The 15,940-nt window shown below is 50.5% G+C and overlaps 1 protein-coding gene across 1 annotated transcript in view; it reads right to left on the reverse strand.

Annotated features, from left to right (window-relative positions):
- SCARA5 (scavenger receptor class A member 5) overlaps positions 1–15,940 on the reverse strand; it is a 107,607-nt gene that overhangs the window by 11,488 nt on the left and 80,179 nt on the right. The window contains exons 6-7 of the mRNA XM_081091631.1: positions 15,586–15,684; positions 12,861–12,917 (exon numbers count right to left, since the gene is read on the reverse strand). Coding sequence (XP_080947757.1) covers positions 12,861–12,917; positions 15,586–15,684 — 156 coding nt within the window. The remainder of the gene's footprint in view (positions 1–12,860; positions 12,918–15,585; positions 15,685–15,940) is intronic.

Below are 15,940 nucleotides of genomic sequence, written 5' to 3' on the forward strand. Positions count from 1 at the left end.
TTTTGTAATTTTTCACTCCCCTGACTCTACTGAGCCCCCACTCACCCCTTCCCTGTCTCCCCATCGTCCCTTTAAAATGCCCAGTCACCTCTGTACAAATCAAAATTTAGTTCAGTGCATGCTGGTCTCTTTTTCCGATTGCAATTGTGCATTACTGATTAAAATGCATCCTGACCACTTTATCAGCTGGTTTTGTTTCTCTTTAACATCCGATGTGATAAGGCTGCTATTCAACAAACTGGTCAAGGTGTAAGCCATGCTCACTGCCCATGGGCCCTTCCTTACACATGGGTAAGGATGGGTCTGGCGCAAAAGTTCTGTTGTGATGATGCTGGTCAGGACCACGCAGATTCTCTTAGGAACCTGAGCTGGGGGAAATGGAGAAGGCCGAGCAGAAGCAAGAAGAGGCAGGGGCAGGAATTAATAAGCCATGTTGCAGACGAGACACTAAAGTGAAGACATGAACCACTAGTGCTGTGGCCCCAGAGCTGCCTTGGATCTGAATGACCTTCCCATTCCAGGCCCACTTACTCGTATATTATGAGTCCTGATTTTCTGAAGAAGGTGTCCTTATTATAAGCCCACATGACTTAAAGAGACCCACCGAACCCCTGGTCCTTGCCAGCAAAAATCCCCAAAGAGGCGCCTGCGAATCCGACACACCAGCCTCAGAGCTTAGCTACTTGCCTCTTGGGCCCAGGGTGGGTTTGGGGATTTGGATGGAGGAAACATGGTGGGGAGGCACCGGGGGAGAGTGGAAAGAGACTGGGTCTGGACTTAGGCACAGGGTTTGAATTCTGGCTCTGCTGCAGGCAGATGTGACCCCTCTACACCTACCCTCTTCTTAAAACGGTATAATGGTGGTGGGTGCAAGCGATAGTACTTGGCACATTATGGGCACCTCTCACTGTGAGCTCCCGCCTCTGGCCAGTCAGCACTTTGCCCAGCAACACATGGGTGAGCTCTGAGGGGTCTTCATGCGCTGCTGAGGATGGCTGGATACAGTGGTTCAGCAGGAGTGTATCCTTGCAACCCTCTTTGCAAAGCAACCCTGCTGCGTGGGGAGGAGGAGCAAAAGGGGGTTCATCAGTCCAATTGGATTCCTCTCCTAACTTCCTCTGCTCTCCCCAGGGCGCAGTTCCTGGGGTCGGTAACATATTAGGGGAGGTGGACAGGGGCTTCGGCAAAAGTCCAGCTCCTGCTGTCAGCAACTTTCTGCTCTCTAATGTGAGCTGGATGTGATTCCTTAGGCAAAGCAGCTCTGGAATGGCTCAGGAATGGGGCGCTAGGGCTGAGGCCACTGTGGGGCTCCTAGCACAGACCTTACAGATCTCCTATGTGGGGAGTCTCTTCTTAAAATGAGTGTTTCTTTGTTCTCTGGGCCTTGTAAATACATACATAGGGAAAACAGGGCCCAGACAAAGCAGGCTGGATCCACCCCAGACTCCCTGGGTTTGAATATTGAGCCCCAGAGCTGTCAGGGGCTGTGCCACCCTCTCCCACTTCAAGCACAGGAATCCTCTCCACCCAGTACCACGCCTGACAGCTGCTCATCCTGCCTCTGGGAATGGAAGGGAGCTTGACACCATCTCTTGGGCATCCATTCCGGGATTTTTAAACCAGCATCTGGTTTTATTCACGGGGCGCTGGTATCTCCAAACGGCTCCAGCGTTTCTTCATCTAATTACTCCCCACCTTTGTTTTGCTCCATATGCTTTGGGTTTTGTGCTTATAATTGGGGGCGGGGGGGGGATGTCAAACATCTCCTTCTTTCTCTAGCATCTGGTGGGAGCACAACTGAGGGAGTGGCGTCATTACTGAGCCCCTCAGTGGGCCTGGGAGGACAGCCTAAGGGCCAGTGGCCACCATCTCAAGAACCGATTTCCAGGGCTGGGGTAGCCTTAGAACTACCTACTCCCCTGCAGGGCCTGTCCACACCTGGCTCAGAGCCGCCCTCAAACCCAACTACAACAAAGCCAAGTTCTGGGAGCTGCCCAGGAGAGATTCCCAGTTAAGGAGAGACAGCGAAAGGAATAATGTGTACCCTGTTCCAACTTCATCAGGCATGTGCAAAGTGCTTCGTGCGTGCATTTTCTCATGCTTCTTCACAGAGTTGGTGATGGCTCCCCCTTAAAAGAAAACAAGCCCAGAAAAGTCAAGGAATCTGCAGATGGTCACACAGCTGCTACAAGGTGAAGCCAGGGAGAAGAGCAAAAGTCCTTTCATGTTCAAACCACAGACATGACTGAGTACTCAAGACAAGTATTTAATAACAGCCCTCTCCATGTATAAAGCACCTTCCATCTATCGCCAAACAGCCTTCTGGGGTCTGCAGTAATTAGTGTTTTTAACAGTAAGGAAAAGGTTAAAGTGCCTTGGATGAAAGCAGAGGTTCTCAGCCTGGCTACATGGGAGAATTGCTTAGGGACTGAGATATTACACTCCCCACCCCCCCACCCCCCGCCTTATGCCTTATATATAATTTGGCGCTTTAAAAATCTACCAAGAGGAGGCCAGGCTAGTTTCCAACAGCTCACAGGTGATGTCAATGCACTGCCAGGGCTCAGTGTACTGTTTGAAGGGACGGATCTGGGATCAAGTCCCAGCTACACAGCTGTCAGGCCTTGTAAGTAAGGCCTATAGATGTCACCTCCTCTGGGAGGGTTTCCCTGGCCTGTGGCCCCAGGAAGTGCTCTGCACACACTGCCTGCCACTTCCTCTTCCAGGGCTTTCCACACTCACCAGTGTAATCCCTGTGAAAGCCACGGCCATGGCCATCGCACCCCCGTGCAGGCGGAGAGGATAGTGCTCAACAGTCCTCTTGCAGGCGGAGAGGATAGTGCTCAACCAACTGGACTGAGGGCGTGAGTGAATGAATGAAAGAATAAATGAATGAATGAACGGACAGGATTCACAGCCCTTTTGAGGGGCTCTCAGAACAGATCTGATCCCTAAATAAGCCTAGATCCTGCTTGGCTACGCATCAGGAGGGCCCCAAACCCAGAGAACTTTGCTTCTCAAGAAAAGCAGAGGAGGGAAACCCACCCAGCCTGCGCCCGAAACATCGCAGCTCCTTTAGGTTTGTTTATCCTGACTTCCAGGCCCCGCCAAAGCAAAACAAGTCGACAGAAAGGAGGCTGTGGAGCATAGAAATAAACACATGAGGATGGGAAAACAGGCTCTGATTTTCTGCAGCTGCAGAGTAGAGCCCAGGCCATAATCTGGACCAGCTGCCCATTAAGGAAGTTGAACTTTTATTCTCTTGTGCAGAAAGAACTCCCTATGCACCCGGCCGCCCCGCAGCCCAGGACCTCAGAGCCCCTGCCCTGAGGTGGAGAAAGCTGGGCCGTGTCCTTCTGTGGACATTTCTTTCGCTCTGACATCCACAGGACATGTGGTTCACATGGGGAGGACGGCAGTCACCCCATAAGCCAGTGGTTCTCAACCTTCCTAATGCCGCGACCCTTTCATACAGTTCCTCATGTTGTGGTGACCCCCAACCATAAAATTATTTTCATTGCTACTTCATAACTGTAATTTTGCTACTGTTATGAATCGTAATGTAAATATCTGATATGCAGGATGTATTTAGGCAACCCCAGTGAAAGGGTCGTTCGACCCCCAAAGGGGTCGCCACCCACAGGTTGAGAACCGCTGCCATAAGCAAACTGAGGAGTTTCTGGCCAGGCACTGCTGGAGGGCATCCCTTTTAAAATGTGGTCTGGCCTGTGGGTGTGCTTCATAAAATGCTATTTCCTAATGGTAATTAGGAAACTTAATATGCTCTCACTTAATATGGTGCTTTGTGCCTCTTCAAAGAAATGTTGTCAGATGGTCTCCTTTGATCTTTGCAGTCCCCCTCTAAGGTGGGTGAGGTTACACCCATTTAACAGGAGGAAGCTGAGCCTCAGAGAAGGATTCTCAAGGTCACACGATAAAGTGGCCACACCTGAGTCTCCAATCCACAGCCCTTGGGGCCACTGCACTGTGTCTTTGGTTGCGAGTCACCCTGGGTGCTTGGGCATCGCTGCATAAAAGAAGTAGCAGAAGTGTCTCCCCAGTCAACACTGCATCAGGCATGCTGGGTGGGTTTTAAACGTTGACTCACCCGTGGGTCTTCCCTCTTCTGTTGCAGGTTCATTGGAAACCGGGAGTTTGTCTTGGCTGATTTTGTCTCTCCCACACCCTGCTCATGGCTGCCTGGCTCCCAGCAGTTGTTCAAGGAAAATACGTTTGATCAAAAGGAAACGAAGCATTTTTCCTGCCCAGCCCTGAAGCAGGAGCCCTCCCCATCACAGTGGGAGGATGTCTCTACGGCCCAGAAGTTCTGCTCAGAGCTGGATTTGTAGGAAGTTACTTGGCGGCCAGATGCAGAGGTGAGTCCTTTGTCTTGCTTTTGCTCCTGGGGCCCCTCAAAGGGTAGTGAGAGTCTGTGGAGAGCAGCTACCGTATTGGACAGGTTCGAGCCTCAGACTAATGAGAGGGCACAGTCCTCTCATGGCCACGTGCAAGTCCCAGCTTGAAGGGCAAAGCCGTTCCAGGACAAGTATAGCCAACAGCTATAGTTGTGAGCTTCAACCTATGGTCCGAACATGTGGCGCCACGTGCCTGAGTGATGTGGGCTTGATAGAGTTCAGGTGCATGTTATTGAGTAGGATCGAAACTCACAAGAATGTTGTAAACATCTTGACCACACCCTTACTTTGCCTCGTGGAATCTGGCTATAAAATAAAGACACGGCTTGTAGTCCGGGGCACTGTCGCTAGCTCTTCATCAGAGAGGGCAGTGTCCCACCCGGACCCAGCTTTTTCTCTTGTCTGTCTTTTCTCAATCCTTCACCGCCCCCTCTCAGGGTCACTGAACCTGGCTGAGCTGGCGCGGCACATAAGGCACCCAATGTGGGGCTGAGTATGCCATGGCCATGCCGGCTCACCACAAGAGTCAACAGGCCTCTAGGACGAGACAGAAATGCTGTGGATCCAGGAGAAAGTCACTGATGCTGAGCTCTGATTTTATATATAACTGTGGGGAGGTGTGATGCTTACACAGCAGCCCTGGAAAGGTTTCTTGGGCCCGCTGCCTGGACCTCTGAGGCCAACGTCTAGATCTAGTGGCCTTTCCTAAGAAGGGTCTTTCACACCCTCTGCTTTCACTCACACACTGTCCTGCCCTGCCCTGTTTTTTCTCTCAGTTCTGCTCTGCTTCAAGTTCAAAGCCCGAGACTCCTGGCTGGAACGCTTCCCCACCCCCGTACTTTAAATCCTTGAAACAGGACCTGCCTTTAGCACCATACTGACCACCTTCAAGCTCTATGGCATTGGGCAAGGAATTGAACCTCTCAAAATATGGAGTTTCCTCATCTGGAATAACCACACATACCTTAGGGAGTTACTCTGAAATATACACGAGCTCAGTGCCTGGGGTGGTCGGTTCTCAAGGAATAGTGTTGAACCCAATATAAGCCCAAGGATCATGCTGGGAGACTGAGGCACTGCTGCCAGGGACTCACCTCGCTTTTGAGTCAGTGAGGAAACTGGCCCTCACACCCTCCTATCACAGCACCCACAAGACCCGGGGGTGTCCACAGGCTGTGCCTCCCTCTTTCATCTTCTTCCTCCCATTAGAATTCTACAATGGGCTCTTTAGAAGAGAGGCTGAAATCTGGGGCCAGGGGAAATAAGCCCATTTCAGGCAGCGGCAGCTAAAGCTGATTTCGTTACATCAAAAAAGACACTGGGGGGCCCTAGCTGGTTTGGCTCATTGGATAGAGTGTTGGCCTGTGAAATGAAGGGTCCCAGGTTCGAGTCCAGTTAAGGGCACATGTGGCCTTGGTCCCCAGTAGGGGTTGTGCAGGAGGCAGCCAATCAATGATTCTCTCTCATCATTGATGTTTCTATCTCTCTCCGCCTCTCCTTTTCCTCTCTGAAATTAATAAAAATGTTTGTTTTTTTAAAAAAAAGACACTGCAGGGACCTCCCTGAAGGAATGAATCTGAAGTGCCTTCAGCATGCCTCTCTCCCATCTTCAGAGAAGAGGGTGCAAGGTCATGGGATTTAAAATCAATTGCTGAGTTTGTTAGAATTGCTTTCTGCATAAGCAGTTTCATCATTCCTGGTTTTAAAGTAGGTCTCAACTTTAAACTTTCTTTGTACAAACCCACATCAAAGACCAAAACGCCAACTCTTCAGTAGTGTTGAGGCGTTGTTTTTTGAAGAAAAATTCCTTGGTCACCTTCATTGTGAAAGTTTGTTACTAAAGGAGTTTTCTTGCAGGGCAAATCCCATGCTTGCCAAGGGGTTGGGAATGCCAGTCAGCGGGCACTGCCTGGGCCCTTATTGGAAGGACGGGCACAGCAGTGTCAGCTAAACACAGGGAAGGAGGGACACGGGAAGCATGGGACAAGCCCCCTTGCTCACTCACCATAGAAAGGATAGGTGTTTAGGGAACAAACTGGTCACCTCCACTTGCAAGCATGAGATACCCCACTACACGAAGTTAAAAAGAGCAAACCTTCTCAAATTCCACTTACACGCTTGGCTGCTAATCCTTAACATAAACTCCAAACACGGGCATGTTTATTTTCTCCCAGTTAGCCCTCAGTTTTGGCTTTCGGCTGGTTCCTGCTTTCACTTAGCATATATTTATAAAACAAGCATTCGCGGGCCTGCTCGTGACCTCTGAGCAGCGCGAGAGCACAGATTCCCAAGGGGGCTCCCCCCCCCCCCCACCTAAGCTGTTTTTCCTCTCGAGGGCCCACGCTGCAGCTCTTCTTTCTGCGCTTTTGTAAGGCGTGAGTGTAACGGGGCTCACTAGCTCAGCGGTTTCTAGAAATAGGAACACTATTTCTTCTATTGGGTTCAACGCTATTTCTCAGGCACCCCCATTACACAGCCACATTTTACCACCTGGCTTCTTAAAGGAGCCAGGCCTTTTGCGTTTCCAGCCCCTCTCGAATCTATTTGAAGTCATCAAACCCAGGGCAGCCTGGATTAATCGGAACGGAAATGCTTTCTGCACACAGCCCTGTAAAAGCTCTCTTGGAAGGGGTCGCTAGGACGCTTTCAGGAAAAGTCACTGGATTTGTTTTTGGAAGGCTTAACATAGGCTCTTGGCAAACCAGAATGTTCGGAAGGCCAGATCCCATTCTCTGCACAGTACCGGGGAAGAGGAAGTTGCAGAGGCTGAGGGGCTGGCCTCAGGGCTGGGTCAGCAGGGGCCTCGGGTCTCAGGATTGCTACTCCATGGCCTGTGCTACTCCCCAGAGCGCGCATGTCATCTTCCCAGGAGCTATGATTCTGAAAAGCAGGACTTTCTAAAGGGGGAGCAGCTCAGACAAGAGGAGCAGCAGGAGCAGCAGAGAAACATGAACTTGGACTATGGACCTTGCCATGGGGAGAAAGGGTCTGCCTGCCCACCCGGTGCCTGGCACTGGTTGCGGTGTTGAGGGTCATCAGGGACGGCTGAGGCTTTGTTACCTCTTGTTCTAGGCCCCAGTCTGGTCCCCTCCCTGGTCAGTCGCTGCCGTGTCATTCCCCACTTCCAGCCCTCCCTGGCTTCCCGGTGCCCCGAGGTCAAGCCTGAACTCCTGACCATTGATCCAAACATACCTCTCTGGCCTTGTTTTCTTCTTACATCCCAAACCCGCGCCATATCAAACTATTTGGACTTACCAGACAATGCTCTGCTAATTCATGCGTGGTTCTCTTTACTGGAATACTTCACCTCCCACCTCCACCTGACACCCACCAACTTCCCCTTCAAGACTTGGGTGAAAGACACCTCTCAACTGAACCCCACAACAGGACGCATATTGGCCTTCGTACAGACATCTACTGTGGCACTCACCACACTCCATTGTGATTTTGTGATTTTGTGATTTTGAAACTGTCCTTGCCGTCGTTTCTTTCTCTCTGCTGTCTCCCACTCTGTGCCAGCTGGGACTGGAAGCAATGTGCCGCAGGACAGTCTTTCTGAGTGAATGTTGTGTCCCTGCACATTTTCAGTGTGACCAGACATACGCTTAGGTGGGGGGAGACATGTGAAAAATACTGTCCTCTCTGTACACATTCTGTGGTGTTTGCATCCGCGGAGCACTCACTCAGTAAGTATAGGGAGAAGGAATGAGCGAATGTACAAAGGAAACCAATGTGTGAGGCAGTCCTCCTGCCAGGTATGTGCCCGGTGCTTCCACACAGGTTAGCTCAGGGACACAGGTGACCGATCTCAAAGAATGGGAAACTCAGCAGTTTCGCCGGCAGATGCCCTCCCCCCTTCCCTCGCACCAGCTTGGTGACATGAAGAGAAAACATGGGGGCAGGGAAGAGTACCTTTAAAGTAACCGGAATTGCCAAGGAGGGAATTAGCACCTTCATACTAAACTGCTAAGGACAGACAGAATGGCCCATAAGGACCCAGTGCTGCCAAAGGCCAGGAGAATAAAAGGTAACTCAAGATGGTAGCAGAAGGAATTGGACCAGACAGGCCCCATCTGTGTCCACTCCACACCTTATAAACTCTGGTGACATTGGGCAGGTTCCTCCTCCCCCTCCCCCAGCCTCCTCCTCACCTCCCTACCGTTAACATGACTGTGAGAATTCAGTACATAATGTACATGGACGCTTTCCTCCCCATAGTGCCAGGTACAAGTTTGTTGGTAGTTTTATCTGAGTGGTTCCTTTTCCTTAGGAGTGTGGCTTACTTTTAAATCATGTTGTCAGTGGGATAGTCAAACTGTATGAAGAAAAGAGGATGTCTACGCACTAAGTAAATAAAGAAATAGGATTGCATATAAAAGGTCTGGTAGCTCTGTCTCTCCTTGCCGGAAAAAAATGCTAACTTCCAGTGCTACATTATCCTTAACAGATTCCCGGGGGCACTGCTTGTAGCCAGCTGTAGGTGCAGGGAGGGGAGGAAGAGAATTCACAGACTCAGAAGGCCTCTCTTTGCATCCGTTTTTCTAAACCAGATTGAAACATCTCAGCAGCTAGGGAGGAAAACTGTCTAGAAGCCAACATCCTGATAATTTATTTTGAGCTCATACTGCACACTGGGGTGTCCACTGCCCCCCTCGTCCCCCTCAAACTTACATCCCTAAATATTAAAAACACACATAAGATGTTGGATATTTTTCAAGTTTTCTGAGATGCCACTGATAAGTATCAACATGCGCTGGCTTAGAATTAACCCTGGGTCATCCTGCATATATTTTCCACGTGGAAACAAATTGAGGAAAATATTTTAAACAATCTGAACTTATATCCCTCTTTAAATTCATGCTATGGGGCTTAAACAAAACCGAATCCTTTCCCCACCCCCTAGCTGCAAAAATATTATTTATTTTTCTTGCAAATGGACCATATACAAAGGTAAAACAAATGTCTTTCTGTCTTGAGATGTATATATCTTTTCTGGCCAAGCTCCTCAAAGCCAAATATTTAACAGAATGACTGATATCACCATAGCCTGAAATAAAAACAACAACTTTACCTCTCTTCGAGCAGAAATCAGGAGGTCTGGATTCTAGGCTCAATTTGGCCATGACCTAGCCTGGGCACTGTGGCCTGTCTCTCCAGCTCTCTGTTCTTGCTCTCTGTTTAGTGAACGGGTGGGGTGCACTTGGGCGTAGGAGAGGAGTTGATCTGAAACCCCACCCAACTCTAAAATCCTATGACTCCAGATCAAAACACGGGTAAACAATGGCAAGATCTTGTACAAATATATTGTAATATTGACTTAAAACATGGGTACCAAGAAGTCTTCTCTATAAGGCCCTCTTCAAAGGAAACCCCCAATTTCTGATTTTGACCTGAGGCATGTCCATCTATTTTTCTCATCAGTTCCTTTCACATAGTAACACCCCCACCTGCTGGAACTTTAGGTTTGTGCTGCTAAAGGTCAGAGGTGTTTGGAAAAGGTTCCATGGCCTCAGCCCAAGCTGGGGTCCAGGGGAGGGTCCCTCCTCCCACTCCTTTATGAAGGAGGGTAGAGCTCCGATGCTGAGAATCTGTCCTCCCGCGCATTAGGGCTGCCCTGGCCCAGGGAATGACTAACAACCGCCACCCCCCAACCCCCCCCCCCCAGCAGGCAATCAGTGTGGGTCAGAATTTCTGCACTTTTCTGAAAGATGATCCTTGGCTTCCTCCTCAGAGCCTCACTCCCAGGGATATAGTTTATGCCTCTGGGATTGGAGTTCCTTGGAAACACAACCAGGAGTCTCAACACGGCATGGGTTTTATGTGGTCAGAGGCAGGCCAGGGGGTGGAGGCCGTGGGAAGGCATGGATCTCAGCTCCACATTGCTGCAATGGCCCCCTTCAGCCTAAAAGACCCTGAAATCCGTCTGTCAGGTGAGGGAGTCACTGGGGGTTTTAAGGAGCCCAACCCTACTCTTCAAGACCAGGCCTAAGCTCTCGTTGCAGAATCAGAGAAGTCGGAGGCCCAGGGGTTTGGTTCTGCCTCTGCACTTGCCCTGGGAGAGTCAGTCAGCTCCCCACTCGGGCCTCTGAAAGCGGGGAGATGGATGAATGGCCTTCAGTTTTGTGGTTCTACAGTTCCTGTATGTCTCCTACATCCCCTGCATGCTGAGTAAAGCATCCTATGATGGAGCTGTCTCTGCTGGGCCACCTCATCTCCCAGGCCCATCACCAATGGTGATGCTTCCGGGTCTCATCAGGGGGCCAGAAGGAGAGGCGTAGACTCTGTGCAAGGGCTGTTGTCTGACCTCTGGGCTCCAGGGAGGGTGTAGCCGCCTCAGGACAGGAAAGAATGCCAGCAGTCCCTGAGGAGGGGCTGTCCAGAGCTGACATCAGCCTCTTTTGGTGCAGTCAATAGGCTCCAGGGCCAAGTGGATTAACCGTCCTTCTCCCAAGCTCCCCACCCATGCCCCGGGAAGCCCCACACCACTGTGGCTCAGCTCCCACCTCCCAGACTGTGCCCCCAGCTTCTGAGCCCAATCCCAGCACAGAGCCCAGCCAGCTGGGCCCGCAGAGGTGAGTTAAACAGTGACAACAGCGGCCTTGGGATTGGTGGTGACTGATGACCACCTCCTCTCCCTGGGCTCGGCGAGCACAGGCCTCCTCTCTCCTCTCGAGCCGGCTGAAGAATGGTTGCCAAAGAGTTCCTGACAAGCACCCCTCTGGTATGTGGGCAGCGTTTCTGATTTCCCTCTAAAGGTCATCTTTCCACAGTTCCTCCCTTCCTGCCACCCCATCAGGAGTTGTTTATTTCATACAGCTAAATGCCATGGTCCTCCTCAGCTCCCTTGGCAGCAATCTATCAGAGCGCAGTCAACAAAGGGAGCAGGAGAAGGCAGCAACCCAAAGACAAAGTATGGTGCCCAGCCCAGTTTGTAAGTGTGACTCTGATATGTCACAGATGTCCTAGATCATAGCCAGACTCCCTTCCTTGGCCATCAAAACTTGCCTTTTGGCTCCTGCAGGGTCCAACAGATCTCCTCATCTAGCCAGGACACCGCTAGCCCAGCCTTTGGCTGCTCTAGAAAGGGACTCCAGATAACGCTAGAAAGACTCTGAGGCACTTATATTGCTTTGTGGATCACAGCATCTAAGGTGAGGGGGATGTGTGAAGTCCAAGGTTATGCGTAGGCACACTTTGTCCTCAGGTATGTCCATCACTTTAGTGACAAAATACTGTCACAAATGTTTTCTCTGTTTGATCCTGAATCACTGCCGCGGGAAAGTTCCGGAAGGACCGTGGAAGGAGGAGACACCTTGGAAAAGGGCAGTATTAAGGAGCCAGGTCTTCTGGTCACGCATGACTGGGAGGAAAGTATATTTTAAGGACCTTCTGAAACCAAAGATTGGCCTTAGGGAAACCCATCCATCTGGGTCCAAAGTGTGAATCTGAAGAGGTGCCTGTCCCTGAGTGTCTAGGGCAGAAGGTGGAGGCAGGCGCTCTTTCCCAGCCGTCTCCCCGCAAAGCCAAGACTGCGGTACAGATGCCCTGGAAGAGGATAATCCGTGTATGCCTCACACAGGGTCGCAGCCTTTCAGAGCCCAGCAATTCTAGATGCTGGCATGCTCTTGCAACTTGGTTAGGAGACACTATTCATTGAGACTTGGCTGGGAGACTCATTCTCCTCTGGCAACCTCTCCAAGGTTCTACCTGTAGCGGGGAGAATAAACGCTAGAAAGGAGTGCTACCTAGATAAGTTGGCTTGCCTTATAAGCATCGTAGGAAGTACCCTTGTCAGAAAGACGCCCTTACCGAGACTTGGGGGCCTGCCAGTAACTGAGATCCTTCGCATCTCTGCTCAGTTGGTGGCAAAGGAGGAAAACGAAGGGACCCTGCTTTGCCTCCGGGCCTTTCCCCACGCAAGTACTCGGGGAAGCCATGCATTTTTTAATGAGGCCAGTAACTGAATTTTAGCATCTCCTGTGATTTTAGGAAGAACGTCTGAGCCGGTGTATTACATAGAATGATAATGAACACTTGCTGAGTCCTAACCTCATGTCCAGGCACAAGCACTCTATGTGATGAACTCATTTAATGCTCACAGTGATCCTGTGAGGTATGGACTCTTTTATCCTCATTCCACAGATGAGAAAATGGAGGCCCAGAGATCACACAGCCGTCTAGTGAGGCTCCAGGAGGGAGCCTAGGAAGTCTGCCTCCAGGTCCTTCTACACAACCCCGGGGCTTGGACCACGCCTGGAAATGTGGTCTGTGTCCCGGAGTACACCTGTCTCTTGGTGGAGCCCTGACACAGGTAGGGGGCTCCTTTAACATCAAAGCCCTGGACCATGGATCCAGCCCCTGAACCCCCAAATGTGTGTGGCTTTCTGGGTGACAGCTATTCTCATGCTGACACAGAATCCAGTGACCCCAACAAAGTTTTCTTACTGGCATCCCCTGCTCTGTCTCCTTTATCTCCTTTCTCTCCTTTTGGGCCTCGGTCACCTGAAACAGAGGAGAAAATGGCATTAGAAATGGAAGTAATCCTAATCATCATAATAAAAGGCTAATATGCAAATGGTTGTCATGCCGTGACACCATAATGACCAATCAGCAAGGACCTGAGGCTGTGTGGTGCCTAGCCAGGCTGGGGGACCTCAGGCCACACCCCCACCCCGGTGCCAGGCCCAGGGACCTCAGGCCATGCCCCCCACCCAGCAGGGCTTGACTTTGACGGGTGACCTGAGGCTGCACACCCTCCCCCCCATCTGGCGGGGCTTGACGGGGGTGGGGCTGGCTGGGTCTGGGTCTCATGCGATTTCGAGCCACGTGCGGGTGGGCGGGGACTTGACTCTGGGTCCCTTGGCACACCCCAGACTCTCACAGGAGGGAGATTTTCATATACATTTTACTAATTTTCTTTCATCTCTGACACTTCTATTAACCCCTAGAGTGCCGGGGAGCGCGATCGCGCTCCTCCTGTCTTTCACCAAAAGTGCTGGGAGCGCTATCAAAGCTTCGAAATGGGTCCAGTTCTAAGTCTGCTTTTATTAGTGATGATGATATTGCTAAATATGTCAATGTAGTAAAGGTTTCCTTAAGTTTTCGAATATGTAACTTCATTTACTTGCGATTCATAATTTTTTTCCTAAATTGCTGCAACAATGCCTTGGCAATTTTAGCATAGTTCCTAGGATATTGGTTGGCACTCAAAGGGTTAAAGAGAAAGGGCAAATAGCAATATTAAAATATTTCCTCTAATTCATTCCCTTTTAATGTGCACAAATTTCATGCACCGGGCCACTAGTAGTAAATAAAGTATTATCTGCAGGAGACATTTTTAAAAATAGTTTTTTAATTGATTTCAGAGAGGAAGGGAGAGGAAGAGAGAGATAGAAACATCAATGATGAGAGAGAATCATTGAGCGGCTGCCTTCTATACACTCCCTACTGGGGATTAAGCCCACAATCTGGGCACATGTCCTGACCAGGAATCAAACACGTGACCTTCTGGTGCATAGGTGACCTTTGACGCTCAACCACTGAGCCACGCTGGCCAGGCTGCAGGAGACTTACTAACCCAAGACCAGGGAGAACCTCAGGCAGGAGCCAGCAGCCCCGAAGGGTAGGCCATGGCAGGAAGGAGCTACCTGCTCTGTCACCTGGGGAAGGAGAAGGCGCCCAGCTGAGAAGTTTCATTTCCTCCTCATTAAAGCCTTGAACAACAGCACAGACTAAAGGAGTGCGTGGTATTCAGCAGAAAGAAGACAAAGCAAAGACATTCCTATTAAACACTCAAGGTTTTCGAAGTCTACATCCAAGTTCACTCTAATAAGCACAGGAAGAGAGAAGCGGGGAGGGTCTTCAGTGACAGAGAGAGAGACAGGCGTTCTGTGTGAGGCAGCTTTACCAGTGGGGGAGGCCAGAACACATGGAGGAGAGGTCCCAGGGAACTGTGGGATTCCCTCCCCAGAGTATGGTCTTTTCCCAGCTCGCATCTCATTCTACACAGAAGTAATGGGTCCTGGCACCACTCGAGCAGGCGTTACAACGACCTGGCGATTCTATTCCAAGCACCTTCCGAAAGCTCTCTGCAGATTAAAGGCCCAGGGCATGATGTCTGGTGGAAATAAGCAAGCCAGCAAGTTCCAGGGGAGAACACCAAGGATGATCCGAGTTTTGAAAAAACCAAAGGCAACCATAAATGTAAATATAACTATGGATGTGTTTAGAAAAGGTCTGGCAGGATAGGCTCCAAACTGCTTATGGCGGTTATTCTGCAGAGTAAGAGCTTAAGGGACCAAGGGTGGGGGCCTGACTTTTGACGTCATACTCCACACTTCTGTTTCGTTAGGTTTTTTCAATAAGGATGTTTTGTTGTGGAACTCTGTTTCGAAATCCATTTAAAAAATGTGGGTCATAAAAGGAAGGAAAACCTCAGCTTGTTTAATCACTAACCAGAAGGTAGAATAAAAGTTCCCGGGGATGGAAGATGAGGAGACCATCCTGGACTTGGGGTGGGGACGACGAACAGCACGTTTTTCTTAGATTTCATCTTAACAAGTGAGGAGGTCGAGCCCGATCATCTTCTGCCACGATGCAGGGCTGGACGCTCTTGAAATAAACGTGGAAAGACAGGGACTGACTATAAAGTGGGCTCCCCTAACAACGAACAAGGTGCCTGCCAGTAGGAAGAAAAAATGAGGAGAAAGACTATTGGCAATGGAAAGCTGAGAACTGGTTCCAGTTTGACATATTTGGGGAATATAAAGACTATGGCAGACTGGGAGGAGGTGGCAGGACAGGAGAGCAGGTGGCAGTCCGGGCCCCCTGCGGGCCCCTCTCCTGGCCAGGCTTCCTCCTAGCGGCAACCTCGTAGTCATACTGCTGGTTCTCACGTGCATTTCGACAGCACTTCTGAGCTAACAAGGTGTGTTCCCACATATACATCCCATTGAATCCTCATGACAGCTCTGCGAAATATGGCATCCCGAGAGTGTCTAGGGTGGGGATGAAGACACGGATGTTGAACGATGAGATTAAGTGACTTGCTCAGGGTCACTCAGCTGGCCTGTGGCATAGCCAGAATTCAGAGCCAGTCCATCCGCTGCGATGCCCATGCTGGAGCCCAGCAGCCAGCCGTGAACGAGGGTGCTCTGAGACTCATTATTACCTTTGATCCCGCGCATGCCCATCACGCCTGTGGCTCCCGGCCTCCCGTCATCACCCTTGGGGCCGGGCAGTCCTGGGGTTCCTCTCTCCCCTGGTAGACCTGGGGAGACAAGAGACAAGTTGGGGTCGTTCGAGGTCACCGTCTGGCTCAGCAGTTGACTTCAACCATGAACCCTCCCGTTGCTTCTGCTTCCAGATTCCTCTCAGGTAACCTAAAGGCAGTGTCCCAAAGGTCAGCATATGCCTGCCCCACTGACACCCTTTATCCAGGGAGGCTGGACACTTCCCCCAGAAAAATCCACTCTTACTGAGTGATGGTGGTGGTGGTGCCACCCGCACTGGAGATTTAGATTTGG

This window comes from Myotis nattereri, assembly GCF_964212035.1.
Source record: "Myotis nattereri genome assembly, chromosome: 5".
Classification (NCBI taxonomy): Eukaryota; Metazoa; Chordata; class Mammalia; order Chiroptera; family Vespertilionidae; genus Myotis; species Myotis nattereri.